This window comes from Aotus nancymaae, unplaced genomic scaffold, assembly GCF_030222135.1.
Source record: "Aotus nancymaae isolate 86718 unplaced genomic scaffold, 86718_ANA_hifiasm-v0.15.2.pri h1tg000015l_1, whole genome shotgun sequence".
NCBI classification, from domain to species: domain Eukaryota; kingdom Metazoa; phylum Chordata; class Mammalia; order Primates; family Aotidae; genus Aotus; species Aotus nancymaae.
In genome coordinates, this window is record NW_026988427.1 from 10284155 (window position 1) to 10301316 (window position 17162).

General features: G+C 43.2%; 2 protein-coding genes and 1 pseudogene across 4 annotated transcripts in view; 1 reads left to right on the top strand and 2 right to left on the bottom strand.

Moving 5' to 3' along the window:
• The window catches only part of MAML1 (mastermind like transcriptional coactivator 1), a 47924-nt gene extending 37448 nt beyond the window's left edge, over positions 1-10476 (bottom strand). Inside the window, exon 1 of the mRNA XM_021676303.2 lies at positions 9862-10476. Coding sequence (XP_021531978.2) covers positions 9862-10197 — 336 coding nt within the window. The 5' untranslated portion in view covers positions 10198-10476. The remainder of the gene's footprint in view (positions 1-9861) is intronic.
• On the top strand, positions 564-6940 carry LOC105716725 (small ribosomal subunit protein uS19-like; annotated as a pseudogene).
• Positions 10477-12700: 2224 nt separating the features above from the next.
• The window catches only part of CANX (calnexin), a 51136-nt gene continuing 46674 nt past the window's right edge, over positions 12701-17162 (bottom strand). For all 3 annotated transcript variants that reach the window (XM_064376621.1, XM_012451499.2, XM_064376622.1), the window contains exons 14-15: positions 16822-16901; positions 12701-15017 (exon numbers count right to left, since the gene is read on the bottom strand). In XM_064376621.1, the coding sequence (XP_064232691.1) occupies positions 14964-15017; positions 16822-16901 (134 nt within the window). In that variant the 3' untranslated portion in view covers positions 12701-14963. The remainder of the gene's footprint in view (positions 15018-16821; positions 16902-17162) is intronic.

Genomic DNA, 17162 nt, shown 5'->3' on the forward strand with positions numbered 1-17162 from the left:
TAAAGTAATCCACCCACCTCAGCCTCTCAAAGTGCTGGCATTACAGGTGTGAGCCACCGCGCCCAGCCATTATTCCTTTCCTTTATAGCTTATTTATGTCAGCAAGAATTTCTGGGGCTTAAATTTACAAAAACAAAAAACAAGAACTGAATTCCTACTTTGGCTACAAGTGATATTCCTCCATGGTGACACGAATAAATCAAGGAGAGGAAGGGAGCCCTATCTCATTAAGGAGGGCATTTCTTAAAAACTTGTACTTTTTTGCTTAATAATTACTTATAAAAATTTATAATGCATGCGTTATTTTTTTACTAAATTACTACAACTCAACTTATTGAAAGAAGAAATAGATGTAACTCAATCTTATAAATGCTACATATATTATTTTGTATGAATCAACTTTAAAAAGAGCAAAAGCAGCTGGGCATGGTGGATTACCTGAGGTCAGGAGTTCGAGACCAGCTTGGACAACATGGTGAAACCCCGTCTCTACTAAAAATACAAAAATTAGCCAGGGCTGGGCAAGGTGGTTCATGCCTGTAATCCCAGCACTTCAGCAGGCCATGGTGGGCAGAACACCTGAGGTTGGGAGTTTGAGACCAGCCATGGAGAAACCCTGTCTCTACTAAAAATACAAAATTAGCCAAGCGTGGTGGTGCATGCCTATAATCCTAGCTACTACAGAAGATGAGGCGGGAAAATCAGTTGAACCCAGGAGGCGGAGGTTGCAGTGAGCTGAGATCGTGCCACTATACTCCAGCCTGGAATATAGAGTAAGACCTGTCTCAAAAAGAAAAGAAAAAAAAAAGGAGCAAAAGGATGCATCCAGCTTAATGATGAATGTGAATTTAAAATTTTTATTTTGGCCAGGTACAGTGGCTTACCCCTATAATCCCAGCACTTTGGAAGACGGAGGTGGGAGGATCATGAGGTCAGGAGTTCAAGACCAGCCTGGCCAACATGATGAAACCCTGACTCTACTAAAAATACAAAAATTAGCTGGATGTGGTGGTGTGTGCTTGTAATTCCAACTACTCTGGAGGCTGAAGCAGGAGAATTGCTTAAACCCATGGGGCGGAGGTTGTTGTGAGCTGAGATCATGGCACTGAACTCCAGCCTGGGCTAGAGAGCAAGACTCCATCTCAAAAAGAAAAAAATTATTTTAATTTTTATTCCTATTTTTGTCGCAGAGAAATGTGCTAGAATTATCAATAAAAAGACTTCCACACATGAATTATGTTAAAATAAAACATATTATGTGGGCTAAGTGTAAAAAGAATGCAAGTTCTAGGAGAAAAAGGAACTTAAAATTTCTGTTAAAGCATTCTTTAAACAGTTGATGAAAGATAGCATATGGCTAAAATAGTCAGATTCCACTGGCTACATTTTAAAAACTGATGTGATTTTATTTTTAAATGTTAATATTTATAATTCTCTGGAAGTTATATCCCTTTAACTATAAGCACTTTTTGCTCCTTCCTCCTTTTAAAATAGTTGATTCAAATTAAATATATGTAGTATTTATAAGGCTGTGTTACCTAAATGTATTATTTCATATATTTCATTTAATAAACTGAATTATGGTAACTTAGTTTACAATTGATCAACCAAAAAAATGCATTATAGTTTTTCATAAGCTTAAAACCTTAAGATGAAAAGTACTAGGTGTCAACTTAAAAGTGTGTGAGGGGGGTTGGGGGCGGTGGCTCATGCCTGTAATCCCAGAACTTTGGGAGGCCAGGGTGGACGGATCACCTGAGGTCAGGAGTTCGAGACTAGCCTCACCAACATGGTGAAACCCCATCTCTACTAAAAGTACAAAAATTAGTCGGGCATTGTGGTGGGCAGGCGCCTGTAATCCCAGCTACTCAAGAGGCTGAGGCCCCTGGAGGCGGAGGTTACAGTAAGCCGAGATAGTACTACTGAACTCCAGCAAGGGTGACAGAGTAAGACTCTGTCTCCAAAAAAAAAAAAAAGTGTTAGGTGGTTCACAGTGCTTCAAAATTATTTTGTCCAAACACTCAGTCTCAAATATAAGGCTTTTTCTGACCTGACTCACCTTCCAGTCTCTAGATTTTAAGCTCCAAATTCAAAGAACTATGCACTATCATAATTTAGTGCTTTTGCTTAGTGTCCTAAAGGAATCAAATTCTATTAAATGCCCTTTGATAAGAGCTCAAGTCTTCATGCATAGCCACATATTAAAGATTTGAAATGTTTTTTCTGAGACAGAGTCGTGCTCTGTTACCCAGCCTGGAGTACAGTGGCACAATTTCGGGTCACTGCAACCTCCGCCTCCTGGGTTCAAGTGATTCTCCTGCTTCAGCCTCTCAAGTAGTTCGGATTAGAGGCATGTGCCATTATACCCAACTAATTTTTTTTTTTTTTGTATTTTTTAAGTAGCAACAGATTTCACCATGTTGGCCAGGCTGGTCTCGAACTCCTGACCTCAAATGATCTGCCTGCCACAGCCTCCCAAAATGCTGCGATTACAGGTGTAAGCCTCTGAGCATGGTGGGGAAAATGTTCTTTTTTTTTTAGATGGAGTCTCACTCTGTCACAACCTCCATTTCCTGGGTTCAAGCGATTCTTCTGCCTCAGCCTCCTGAGTAACTGAGATTATAGGCGTATGCCACTACTGCCGGCTAATTTTTGTATTTTTAGTAGAGACAGGGTTTCACCATTTTGGACAGGCTGGTCTCAAACTCCTGACCTCAAGTGATCCGCCTGCCTCAGCCTCCCAGAGTGTTGAGATTACAGGTGTGAGCCACGACGCCCAGTCAAGAGTCAATTCTTTAAAGCCTTCCAAACTTGACCAAAAAGGCACCCTCCTTCTTCAATATTCTCCCAGGCTTTAGCCCTGAACTTGGCTTTGCAATGACCTATGTATCATCTGCTTCCACTTAGGCTCTGTGATATAGGTTCAGCATCTACCATGATTCCTGGCTCCAGTGGGAGTTTAATGCTGGTAGAAAGAACCACCAAGTCAATGCTGGGAATTGAGGAAAAGGAGTGGAAAATTCCCTGGTTTTTACTTTGGATGAGTGCGTTAGGGAAAATATTTAGAAGGAACGTATGATTTGGTAGGAAAAAGGGAAAGTGCATTTTGGATATGTGGGAAATATATCCTGGAAAGATGAAAATGTCCAGTAGACAGCTGAAAATCTGGATTTGAAATCTGGAAGACAGATCTGGACTGGGGATTTGGAGAATCTTATTACAGATGATAAATGAAGATATGAAAGTATCAATAACTCAGGGAAAAAAAGAGTGAAAGTGGTCAGGAATATAGTTGTCCAAGGAACACTAATATTTTTAAAGTGCAAAGAAAGTTTCTCAAGCCAAAAAACTAGGAATTTTCCTTGAACACTCCCCTCTCTCTTGCCCCTAAAACAAAGCCATCTAGTCCAGCAACCCAGTCCTGTCACCTCTGCCCTCAGGGAACTGTCCAAAACCCATTGTCTTCTCCAGCTCCACTGCTACCTCCAGCCCCACCCCTGGCATCTACAGAGCTACAAAAGCTTTAAATGCATCCACTCTTGTCGATGCCAACCCCAGGAATCCTCCACCTAGCACCAGAACAATCTTTAAAAACCTAAGTTGGATCATATAATGTTTCTGCTCCCTACCCTGCTACTGCTTCCCACTGTACTTGATCTGGTCCTGCGTGCCACGCTGCTCCAGACACACTGGCCTGCTTTGTGTTCTTCGTGACAGCTCAGAAGGTTCCTGCCTCAGACACGAGTAGTTCTAACTGGAATGTTCTTTTCCAAGAGTTTCAGCTGACTGACAGCCTTCCAATCATAAAGTCCAAATCAAGACATCTTAAGCTACTATTGTCATTTAGTATCATTACTGCTTTTAAAATTGTTGCTTAGCTCTTAGTATAACAAAATTAACTTAAAATTCTTGATCTCTTCTTATTCCACGAGAGCAGAATTTTAATATGTCCTATTCATTGCTGTATACAGTAGTTCCCTTGGTATCCATGGGGAATTAGTTCTAAGACCCTTGCCCAGCCCCATCAGGATATCAAAATCCAAGGATGCTCAAGTCCCTTATATAAAATGGCCTAATATTTGCAAATAACATACACATCCTCCTGTATACTTTAAATCACCTCGATTACTTATAATACTTCGTATAATAGAAATACTACATAAATGTTGTCATATTTTTTATAGTTTATTTATTTACTATTTATTCACTTTGAGATGGAGTCTTGCTCTGTCACCCGCGCTGGAGTGCAGTGGTGCGATCTTGTCTCCACTGCAACTTCAGCCTCCCTGGTCTAAGCAATTCTCCTGCCTCAGCCTCCTGAGTAGCTGGGACTACAGGTGTACACCACCACGCCTGGCTAACTTTTGTATTTTTAGTAGAGACAGGGTTTCACCATGTTGGTTAGGCTGGTCTCAAACTCCTGACCTTGTGATCTTCCCACCTCAGCCTCCCAAAGTGATGGGATTACAGGGGTGAGCCACCACACCCGGCTATTTATTTTTGAGGTACGGTCTTGATGTCACTCGAGCTAATCATAGCTTGCTGCAGCCTTGACCTCCCAGTCCCAGGCATCCTCCTACCACAGTCTCCTGAGTAGCTGAGAACGCAGGTGCATGTTACTTCGCCTTTATAGATATGACATCTCATTCTGCTGCTCAGGCTGGTCTTGAACTCCTGGGTTCAAGAAATCCACCAGCTTTGGCCTCCTAAAGTGCTGGGATTACAGGTGTGAGCCACCATACCCAACTACATTTTAATTTTATCTATTCTATTCTGTTTTAGAGATGGAGTCTTGTTATATTGCTCAGGCTGGCCTAAAACTCCTGGGCTCAAGCTATCATCTCACCGCAGCCTCCCAAACTTCTGAGATTACAGGCATAAGCCACCACGCCCAGCTGCGTTTTTAAATTTGTGTTAATTGTTGTAGCATTATTTTTTACTGTTTTTTCTAAAAAATATTTTATATCTACAATTGGTTGAATCTGCATATGTAGAACCTACAGATATAGAGCGCTGATTGTACTCCGCCTACAGCAGGCACTCAAATATTTGCTGCATGAATTAATAAGAAAAAACAGAAAGGAGACTGAGAAAAAAAGTCAGAAAGCTAAAAAGAAAATCAGAAGAGAGGAGAAGCTAAGAAAAGGAAGAAATCATGAGGAATAATGACTAACATGCCAGTGAGGCTGGGTATGTCAGCTCATGCCTGTAATCCCAGCACTTTGGGAGGCAGAGGTGGGCAGATCACTTGAACTCGGGAGTTCGAGACTAGCCTGGGCAACATGGTAAAATCTCATCTCTACCAAAAAAAAAAATTACCCAGGGTGTGGTGGTGCAAACCTGTAGTCCCAGCTACTCAGGAGGCTGTGGTGGGAGGATCACTTGAGCCTGGGAGGTCGAGGCTATAGAGAGCCGTAACGGTGCCACTGCACTCCAGCCTAGGTAACAGAGTGAGACCCTGTCTCAAAAAAAAAAAAAAAAGCCAATGAATTTGGCAAGTCCATCCTTGGTGTCCTTTATTGCATTACCATGGGCTCAAAGAGTAAATGTTCAAGTAGAAAGGGCAAAGGGAAGGAAGAATATGGAATACTATTTTGAGAGTGAGAAAACACAGGACTTGTCAGTATGGAGAATATTTGTTCATAATATCAAGCTGAAGGGAAAGACTGAGTTGGGAAGGGATATACTGAAGACAAAAAAGAGGGTGCTAGACAAGGTCTCTGGCATTACCGGAAGAAATGAGATCCTAAATCCTAAAAAAGATCCTAGAGATCATCTTTTTAAAAAAAACTACCCCACATGATTATAGTACAGTATCTGTTTTATATTCAGAAATACCTACTTCCTGGAAATAATTTGTTATTTCGTAATTCTTACATGAGTTTGGTCTACAAAATTAACAGCTTTCTTAACTCTTTTTTTTTTTTTTTTGAGACGTAGTCTCGATCTGTTGCCCAGGCTGGAGGGCAATGGCATGATTTCGGCTCGCTGCAACCTCCACCACCTACCTGGCTGAGGCGATTCTCCTGCCTCAGCCTCCCGTGTAGCTGGGACTACAGGCGTCTGCCACTACGCACGGCTAATTTTCGTATTTTTAGTAGAGACGGGGTTTCACCATGTTGCCCAGGCTGGTCTTGAACTCCTGACCTTGTGATCCGCCTGTCTCAGCCACCTAAAGTGCTGGGATTACAGGTGTGAGCCACCGCAACCGGCTTTCTTAACTCTTAAAAGGTACACATGGGGTGTCTGGGAACAGAGAGCTATGAGGTGTGCACCATACTCTCAGGTGTTTCAGAGGATAAACGTTTGAGAGACAAAGAGACAGTGGGACACAGAAAATGTGCAAATGATAAGGCAAATAGGGCACAACAGTGACAACACGTAAATCTAGGTAGTGGGTATCCAGATGTTCTTTGTACCAAACTTAAGAGCTTTTCTCTAAGTTTGAAATTATTTACAAATAAAAGGTTAAAAAAGTGAGAGAGCTTTTTTCTGAGGATCCGGCAAGATGGCAGAGGTAGAGCAGAAGAAGTGGACCTTCCGCAAGTTCACCTAACGCAGCGTGGACCTGTACCAGCTGCTGGACACGTCCTATGAGCAGCTGATGCAACTGTACGGTGAGCGCCAGCGTGGCGGCTGAACCAGGGCCTGCGGCGGAAGCAGCGCTCGTTGCTGAAGCGCCTGCGCAAGGCCAAGAAGGAGGCACCGCCCATGGAGAAGCCGGAAATGGTGAACGCCCTTGCGGGACATGATCGTTCTGCCCAAGATGGTGGGCAGCATGGTAGGCGTCTACAACGGCAAGACCTTCAACCAGGTGGAGATAAAGCCGGAGAATATGGGCCACTACCTGGGCGAGTTCTCCATCACCTACAAGCCCATGAAGCACTGCCGGCCAGGCGTTGGCGCCACTCACTCCTGCCGCTTAATCCCCCTCAAATAGAGGCTCTGCTAATAAAGGCACACAGATCTCCCCCCAATCCCCCCCCCCAAAAAGAGAGAGAGACACACACACACAGAGAAACTTCACACACCTAAAACAAAGTAGAAAAAGCAACTTCCAGCCAGACAAGGTGACTCACATCTGTAGTCCCAAATACTCAGGAGGCTGAGGTGGGAGGACCCCTGGAGCCCAGGAGTTCAAGGATTAAGTACCCTACGATCGCACCACTGCACTACAACCGGGGGGTGATAGAACCAGACCCTGTTTCAATAAAAAAGGAAAAGAAATGAAAACCTAATAGGCTCATTCCTTGAAAACTAGAATAGAGAAAAAGTCTGAGACAGTGTTTCTGATTCATCTCTTGACAGACTAAGCAGATAGTGGCTAAGACTTTGCTGTGGTGGGATAACCTAAGAAAACAATAACCTGAAGTGAAATAAACTCTAGCAGTAAATCTGATCCCTTCTCAGTCGTACAAATGGGTGACTGGTGAAATAACTTTGAAATGACTGCCAAACAGTATACAGTTCACTTGGTAAAAAATAAAAGTAATATTCCTTATGTAAGAAATATTAATGAGATAAAATACATGGAGTTGTCAAAAATAACAATGACTAAGAGGTAACTTCTTTTCATCTGTTTGTGCAAAGCTTTTTTCCCCAAGCCAAAATCCTACATACTCAAGGACTCTTCCCCCCTCTGAATTGAAGGAGCCACTGTTTTCTTAATGATACTTATCTTCTGTTCCTATGACCCCATTCCAAGGCCAAAGAACTCAGCTAGAAACACTTGGGAGTCCAAGTGGAAAGCATCCCTCTTCCTAGCAGAGACACAGAAGAGCACATCCACTATAGAGTTTAAACGCAAGAAATCCATGGGGTCAAGATTTAATGTGATAAAAAGACATCAACTTAACATGGCACATCTAATTAGGTTCTGACACCAAAAGGAATGACTGATAAGTTAGATTCAAGTTCTAACACACTGAGATTTAATTTCTCTTCAAAGAGCATGCCCAGTTTCCTTCACTGATTCAGTACTAAAGATATCATATAGGGTCTAAACTCTTGGAATAACTTTAAACAAAAATTGAATCACTACTAATATGCCTTTTTTTTTTTTGGGAGACAGAGTCTCCCTCCCTTGCCTAGGCTGGAGTGCAGTGTGTGATGTCGGCTCACTGTAACCTTCATCTCCCAGGTTCAAGCGACTCTCCTGCCTCAGCCTTCCGTGTAGCTGGGACCACAGGCGCACACCACATGCTCAGCTAATTTTTGTATTTTTAGTAGAGACAGGGTTTCACCATATTGGCCAGGCTGGTCTCCAACTCCTGACCTCAGGTTATCCGCCGGCCTGTACCTCCCAAAGTGCTGGGATTACAGGCGTGAGCCACTGTGCCCGGCCCCCACTAATATACTTTCTAGGGAGTGTTGAGGCAACTATTTGTGTATAAAACTATGATTTTTATGAGCTTTCATTATTACTTCATATGTAATGACCACCAACTATTCCCAAGTACTTCCAGCTGGGCGCAGAGGGACTTCAGAGACCCCATCTTTAACAGAAAAAAAATTTTTTTTTATTTAGCCAGGTGTGGTGGTGTGCAACCGTGGGCCCAGCTACTCAGGAGGCTGAGGCAGGAGAATCAAGGAGTCTAGAGCCCGGGAGGTTGAAGCTGCAATAAGACATGACTGTGTGTCTGCACTCCAGCCTGGGCAATGCGGGAGCGGGTAGTGGGGGGGCGTGGGGGGCAGCGGCGGGAGAACACTGGGAGATAGTAAGATGAGAAGGCTTGACCAGTTGATACAATTAGCAATGAAATCTGAGTGTTTTTTTTTTTTTCTTCTGGCCCAGGAATCCAGGCTAGTGTGGGAGATAACGAGAAAAATAATTCAACCAGAGCAGACGATCTGTGAGGGACATTAAAAGATAGGTTAGGTCAGACTGGTCCCAAGAGCCGAACCAAAGACTCTGAATGCATCCCTTCAAGCAACAGAAGGATTTCCAGCATTTCCAGAGGAAGGGAGAAAAAAACTAAATGCCTAAAGACTGGTTAGTTAGGGAGGAGCACTGCAATAGTCCAGGTGAGCGATAATAGAGGTATACATTTCTAAATACACAGAACAAATTAGATTTTAACATTTGTTTTAACCTAAAATCCCCAAGAAAACCACTGAAACATTTTGCATCTCTTTTGTAAATCTGTTTCAGGGAGAAAAACCTCTAACCAACAAATTTCAGGAAAATTTACTGAGAGCCCAAAAGGCATAATTTACCAACAATCTAACATCATCAGAGATTTTAAACAGGCCTCATAAATTAAAACTAAAATTGTCAACAATATTGCAGGAATCTCAAGTTCAGAAATTTCAGGCTACCTAAACAAGGAATACTTATTTGCAACTAATAACATTTTACTAAGTTTTCTAAAGATTTCTTGATTTTCCAAAGGAGTTTGAGTTGGTCAAATGAAGGCCGACTTATTTCCATATGAAAGCTCTGACCCTGCTTACAGCACAGGATCTAGTGAAGAGCCAGGGGCCAATAAATTGCAGAATAAATGAGGCCAGGCCTACAGTGCAGGAACTCCCTCCATCACAGGCAACTCTAATGCTAGTCTATTTCGAATAAAGATCTCAATACCGCGGAATCAAGCCTGGAAGAAAAACCCTCCGGGTAGCCTTCGCCAGCCTTCCCAGGTCAGGCCTCCTACAGGCCCTCACGGTGCTGTTTTCCCAAAGTAACGCCACCGTGCCACTTCCCGAAGATGACAACCTCTCAGCTCCCTGCCATGTTAACCTCCCTCCAGTCAGATCCAGGAGTCGCGGGGAACTCTCCCAGCGGCCCGATCCGCGTCAGACGAAGCGTTTTCGGGAGCGGGGACTGCCGCCACGACTAGCGCCTTCCCGCGCCCTACTCACCGCGGCCGGGCGGCCGTGCTCGGGGCCGTCGGCGGCGTCAAGGCGCTGAGCCGCGGTGGCGGGCGCCGGGGCTGGGGCGGCGGGCGGCGGGGCGGGGGCGGCGGGCGGCTGCCGGTGCTTGCCGGCGCGCTTGGCCTTGGCCTGGATGCAGCGCTGGTGCAGGGCGAAGGTGTGCTGGCGCTCCAGCTCCAGGCGCTCGGGAGACACGGCTTCGTAGCGGGCCTCGCAGGTGCTGTGGTGGCGCCGGCACAGCTCGATGCGCCGGCGGAGGCGCTCCATGACCGCGCTGTGCCGCGGCAGCGCGAACTCCGCCATGGGGCAGGTGGGCAGCACCATGGGCCGCGGGCTGCACGGGCCGGGCCCGGGGCAGCAGGATGGCACTGCGGGCTTCGCTCCCCGCGGTTACCCCTGTCCGCCTCACGGCCGCGCCATGCCGCCGAGGGCAGTGGAGCTAGCTCGCGCGCGGCGGCAGATTTTCCTCCTGCCCCGCTCGGCCCGACCCCCAGCCGGCGCTTGCTGCACACTTCAAGCCTCGGCCTGTCCCCACCGCCCTGGCCCCATTGTTTTCCGTGCCGCCGCCGCCACCGCCATCTTAAAATTGTTTTCTGGGCTCTCGGAAGAAGGCGGGGCCTCGGTAAGAGACCTTGCGCATCATAGCTGATGAGCAGGGGCCCCAACCAACCAGAGAAGGAAGAACCGGCCGCCCGAGGGCGTGGGGACGAGCACGCAAGAGGCGCGCTCGGGCTCCAGAGCGGTATTTAAAAGGAACTCTCCAGCGAAGGGCGGAGGGAAGCCTCTGGGCGGGCCTCAGTCCTGGGGACGGAGCTAAACATGACTGACAGGATCCTGTCCAAGAGGCGGCTATTGGTTTCCTGCGCTTTGCCGGTTGAAGTCCCCTTCCGGCTCCCCAGAGGAAAGGGGAATCGGGCAGGCGGGGTGCGGCGCAGCTGGCCAGTCCCCGTCGCCCGCCTGGCAGTATACAGATCATTAAAAAAAAAAAATTTTGGCTTTGATAAACTCGAAGTAGCTATTTTAACGTCAGCCGTTTTACTTTCACCTCATTCCTTACATCCAGCCCCATAATTGGTCAGAATCGTCGAGTGGACTGGTAGTTTCCTCTTGCACCATCCCGAATCACTGGTAGTTTCCACCTATTTATAAAAGCCCGATAAAGTTTCAAAAGTGTAGTATTGGCCGGGCGCGGTGGCTCACGCCTATAATCCCAGCACTTTGGGAGGCCGAGGCGGGCGGATCACGAGGTCAGGAGTTCGAGACCAGCCTGACTAAAATGGTGAAACCCCGTCTCTACTAAAAATACAAAAAAATTAGCCGGGTGTGGTGGCGTGCGCTTATAATTCCAGCTACTTGGGAGACTAAGGCAGAAGAATCACCTGAAAACCCAGGAGGCGGAGGTTGCAGTGAGCCGAGATCGCGCCGCTGCAGCCTGGGCGAGAGGGAGACCAACAACAACAAAAAAGGGCAGTATTACTCACTACTTAAAAAGTCCAGAAGATGTGAACAAAAGCATTAAAGGGAACTGGAAATGGAAAGGATGACGCTTCAGTCAAAACTTTAAAAAAAAAAAAAAACCTGTCGCCCAGGTTGGAGTGCAATGGCACGATTTCGGTCCACTGCAACCTCCGCCTTCAAGCGATTCTCCTGCCTCAGCCTCCCGAGTAGCTGGGACTACAGGAATTCGCCACCACACCCAGCTAATCTTGTATTTTTAGTAGAGATGAGGTTTCTCCATGTTGCTCAGGCTGTTCTCGAACTCCTGCCCTCACATGATCTGCCCACCTCGGCCTCCCAAAGTGCTGCGATTACAGGTGTGAGCCACCGCCCCCGACCAATAACAGTCCTTTAGGTAAAACTGAGTCACTCAACAAAACCAAACCAAGGACAATTATGCCTCATTATTAAAACCAGTAGGCAAAGGGTACAAGTCGAGGGACTGGAGCAAAGAAACAGTGTTAGTACTAAAACTAGACTGTGTGTGATGCCAAAGGATATCAGGAACTCTAGATATTGGCACTCTAATTGCTAAAAGGTTTAACAGAAGGTGGCAGGAGGCTGCACACTGAGATACACAATCAGTAGCTCAAACATTTATTACTCTAGCTTTTTACTAGGGCTCATGAGGTTTTATTTTAAAATCAAGAGAAAACAACAAACAGTCAAATATGTTTTTATACAAACTTGGCAGAAAAATACAAATTCTAATGTTTTAAATGGAGAAAGTGGGCCACCAAGGCAAAAGTGCCATAATGCAGTCCTTCTTTTTTTTTTTTTTTAGCATTCAAACATATAAATTTTACACCAGAACTATTTTTTTAACAGAAAAAAATAGGAACTAGGAGCACTACAATCTGTGTACATTTCTTTAGTACGTAATCTAAAAGTTTAATAGCACATTAAAAAAAACTGGGCATAACTTTCAAAAATATCCCTGAAGTATTTAAGTATATGTAAATATGGAGTCTGATTCTGAATAAAGAATTTTCTAATAAAAATTTCAAAGTTTAATGGTTCCCATAAGTCTTAACGAATATTATCTACAAATTACCAGTAGAATTCCCTCCTTTTCTGACTGTTGTCCACATTATTATACAACAGAAACTAGTACACCACAATCAAGTGTGTAGGAAGAGGAGGCAAGAGCTAAATAGAAAAGTGCATCAAACTCATGTGGTGAAATAAAGTCATTATTTCATTGTGCATAGTCATTTCTGCATTATTAGTGAACTCTGACATAGTGGCCAATTAAAGGAAGATCAACCCACTAACAACACAGTAAAACACACACACTGAAGGTTACTATGAAGAAGTTCAGTCGAAAGCAGACACTTAACACAGGGCTTTAATGTAACACCATTTAGTAACGTGACAAATTGAAAAAAGTGAGGAGTACTTTGTGGATAAGAAAATGGAGGAACACATGTGATGGAGACTGGGCATTTTACAACAATGGAACAGGTAACCAGCATGTAAAATCATAATATAAGTGCCTTTTTAAGAGTTGAAAACTGCTGCTGGTCATTCATTAATGTGTCAGACATTTAATCAGGATGCCGGACCTTCAACAAAAACTAAAAAAAGAACCAAGAAAAGGCGTTTTTGTTTTGAACAAACTTTACTAAATAACCCTGGAAAGGCAATGAACGATCTAACAATTTAAGCTCTAATGATTTAAAGCTCAGCTAGAAGAAAGTGAGGCATGACACAGACCATCAAGGGAGGGTGAAGGAGGCAGATTTCTGGAAATGCAATGATCCCACCCATTTGCTTCAAGGAGAAACCTGCAGACGTATTTTCAGGTCTTGCTAAGTAGCAACTATTTATTTGTAATCAATACATTTGGGAAAGTCTGCTATGTAGCTAAGGTCACTGTGACCACAGAACAACAGATGAAAAGGAAAAAGCACTGAACAGCAAGAAAAATGCATCCCATCCTCAAAAGAATTTAAGTGAACCAGTTTAAAAAGAAAAAAAAAATAGATACAGCCTTCCTTTTTTACAAATATATTTCCTCCCCAATATCTTCCCAATATAAACACTGTGGAGTGTTTATATATTCAGTGCAAGGAACAGTATCATCGGTACATTTGAAAGCCTCTAAAGAACTAAAGGTAAAATAACATCTAACTCTGAATACGTTTCAGTGTAGAGTAATAAGAACATTATTACATTATAGTGGTGTGGGAGAGGCTCTGATAGCACCCATCTGCATTCTGCATGAAAAAACAAACCTAAGATCAATTTTTAAAAAATTCTACAAGCCACATTAAAAAAAAATTTGAACAGGACTGCTTTATTGTGTAATTTATGACACAACTGTTACATGAATTGCAAATGAAGGCTTAAAATATTTAGCAGCTACAAAAAATCAGGTAACTCATGCTTCATGTCACTCCTCCCACAAATACTTCTAGTCTGTTCAACTGTAGTCAATCCTGTATTGGCTTGCCTCTGAATTAGACTTCTAAAGTCTTTACACAGAGTAAAAGAAACGGATAAAAGTCAAAGATTGTATTCTATTCTGTACTTTGACCCTGGAAAGGTATGGGTCTGCTTAAAAGAAAGAAGAAACAATACATGTAATCACAATAAAGCTTAACATTATGCAGGGCTTATAATCATTTTTAGGAACAGACTGCAAGCTGCACTGTGAAGAAAATGCATAGCAGAGGAGAAAGCTGGGGAGTTGAGGAAATAGGTAAGGAAAACAGTGTCAACACAGTGGAAGAAGTGATGAACGTATCTACTCCGGAGCTCAGGTGCCATGCCCTGCTAGTATGCCTTAACAAGTCACCTGCTCCAGAAGGCCACAGCCTGATGCTCCCAAGTGGAGTATGAATGCCCAAGTGCCACATGAAGCCACCTCCTCCACTACCTGCAAAGCTGTCTGGGAATTGAGCTACAGAACACACGCACTTCCTGGTCTAACCAACATCAAGTGAATGATTTTTTTTCCTTTTCATATATCTATTTTTAATACAACTTAAATGCAACTTTTATATAAATTTGGGCTTCCATCCAGTCCCTCTCAATTTCCTTAGGCGGAACTGAGTAATTGAAACAAACAAAACAAGATTATAGCTACAAATGACTGCACTTTAAACGTGATTATCAATTTTGAGGGACAGAGAGAGATGTGAATGTTTTACAATACCAAACTTAAAAAAAATATATATTATAAAAACTGTAACTCATTCCCCTAACATTTTTAAATGGTGGTATTATGTTTGCACAAACAGATCAATACATTAAATTAAGCCAAGATCTTAAAGATTGGCAAAGTTCTATCATTCTATTTAAAAAAACAAAGATGTTACAAAAAAAAAAGTTAGTTACTTCATGTTACATTTCACAACCATTATGTTAAATGTTTTCTTTTCTACAGAAACAGGGTCCTTTATATCACAACTGCAAGTATTTACTGCTAGATGTTTAAAGTTACACAGACTACTGTTCAGCTGGAACCTGCTGATAGTAACGTCTTGAAGTTTTCTGAGTTTCAACCTAAGGTGTGCCAGGTCCTCTCCTAGGACCACTTTTGCGGGGGGTGGGGAGAGGAAATCACAGATTAAGCTCTTAAGATTGTTTCACTCTCTTCGTGGCTTTCTGTTTCTTGGTGATCTGTTCAAAATTTCATCCTCCTATTGATTGAAAAAAAAAAAAGAAATTCAGTATAATTAGCACATTTAAAGAATAATAAAAGTTCATCTTATTTTCAAGGTCAGCCAGGCTGAGGATAACTTATTTGAGGAAAAAAACGAGGAAAATGATTAGAAGAAAAATGCACCAAGAAGAATGGTTGTCTCAGAGGTGGTGGAATTATGTCTAATTCAGTTTAGTCTTTATTGTTTTCTATAAACATACATTTTCTCAATCTAATCTATAAACATTTTCTTAAAAAAGGATCAGACACTGCGATTTCTTAATCTTGCTTAATCCCAAACAATCTACTGGCCTACGGGCACACTATCCCCATTCTGAGGATGAGAAACCAAGGATTCATGAAGATGGAAGGCTATCCAAGTAGACTGACTCCAAGGCTGCTGCTCTTTGTACTCTACCACAAGTTGCTAAGATTATAAATTACCCTATGAAAATACTCCCTTTATTTAAATGTGTCAGCAACTTTTTAACATGTGAGGAAGTTTGGCGGAGACATGGTCTCTACCTTCAAGAACTTCATTCTAGTTAAGAAAGAACATATCCATTGAAAATATACAAAAGATACAGATAACATTGACCTTTAGTAATAGGAAGGCAGAGTTGTTGTAGCTGCAAGTATCTGAGGAGAGCTTTCCAGGAGAGACCAGATTCAAACACAGAGGTGCTGGGAAAGGGACCTTAGTAGGCAATGGTACAGACAATGACTGTTCCCTTTCTCTCATACTCTATATGTCCAATCTACCACAAAACCAAGCCAGAACCCCAACTAGTTCTCATACCCTCTGTTCCTCTCCTGTCACCCTTTGTGGGGCCGCCGTATCTTTCCTAGATGATTACAGGAACCTCCTAACTGGTCTTCCTGATATATAGGAAACATAGCAGACACAGTCATCATCCTGTGACACCTGTGCCCAAAAGTCTGTGATAGCTGCCCACTTACTAGGAGGGAAAGCCAAGTCCACACAACAGTCTACTCTGGAGCCTTCTCCACCCTTCTTTTCTCCACTCTGTCTCTCAGCCCACTGGCCATAATGGCCTTATAGACAACCACTTTAGGGATCAATACTGGCTGTTCTCTCTGCCTGGAATGCTCTTCCCACTGACATCCCCATGGAAAAGTTCTCTATCTCTTTCAAGTCTTTGGTCCAATGTTATCTTTCCAGTAAGGTTTTAACATACTGATCCGCCCTACCTCTAGCGTTTTTAACAGCTTTTCCTGCCTTAATTTTTCATGGTTTATCACTTCCAAATATACTGTGTCGTTTACTTCCTTACAATGTTTACTGCTCGTTAACTGTTTCCCACAAGCAGAATTTAAGCTCCCTAAGGGCAGGGTATTGTCTATCTTATTCACTGACAATGGCTAACACAAAATGGGCACTCACAAATGTCAGGTAAATGAATGAATGAATGAACAAATCTATGGACAACAGGGACAAGAAGTGATTTGTACAAGAAATACTTTCGAGGGTATAGTGAGGAGAGGTAGATTTTTAATGACCTAACGTTCCCTTCCTAGCAAGCATTTTATTTTCTCCCTACAACCTTCTGCTTATTCCAGAAAATCATTTTCAGCTAAAAGGATACTTTTGAGATTCAGATGTAGCTTAAAATTATCAAACAAAACACTGACCTGTATCACATAGAATCCCACTTCGACAAGATTGGCTTTAACAGAATTTTTACTGCCATAAGCCACTGTAAACTACCCTATTAAAATATTCCCTTTACATAAATGTACCTTCAACTTGGAAAAGACAACGTGTGCCCGCTTTCCGTTACCTCTGCTTCAGGTTTTCTGTCTCCCTCCTCCTGACTGACAGCGCCGCCGTCTTCTTCAGCATCACTTTTCTGTTTCTCTTCTAAGACAGAAGTTAAAACAACTGAGCAAACCTCATTATTTTTGGTGACAATCAGCATTAGAACACATCTCTAGATCAACAACAATTTTTTTTGAGATGAAGTCTTGCTCTTGTTGCCCACGTTGGAGTGCGATGGCATGATCTCAGCTCACTGCAACCTCTGCCTCCAGGTTCAAGCAGTTCTCCTACCATGTGAGCCACTGTGCCTGGCCAACAATTTTTTTTAAGAGACAGGATCTGGCTGGGTGTGGTGGCTCACAC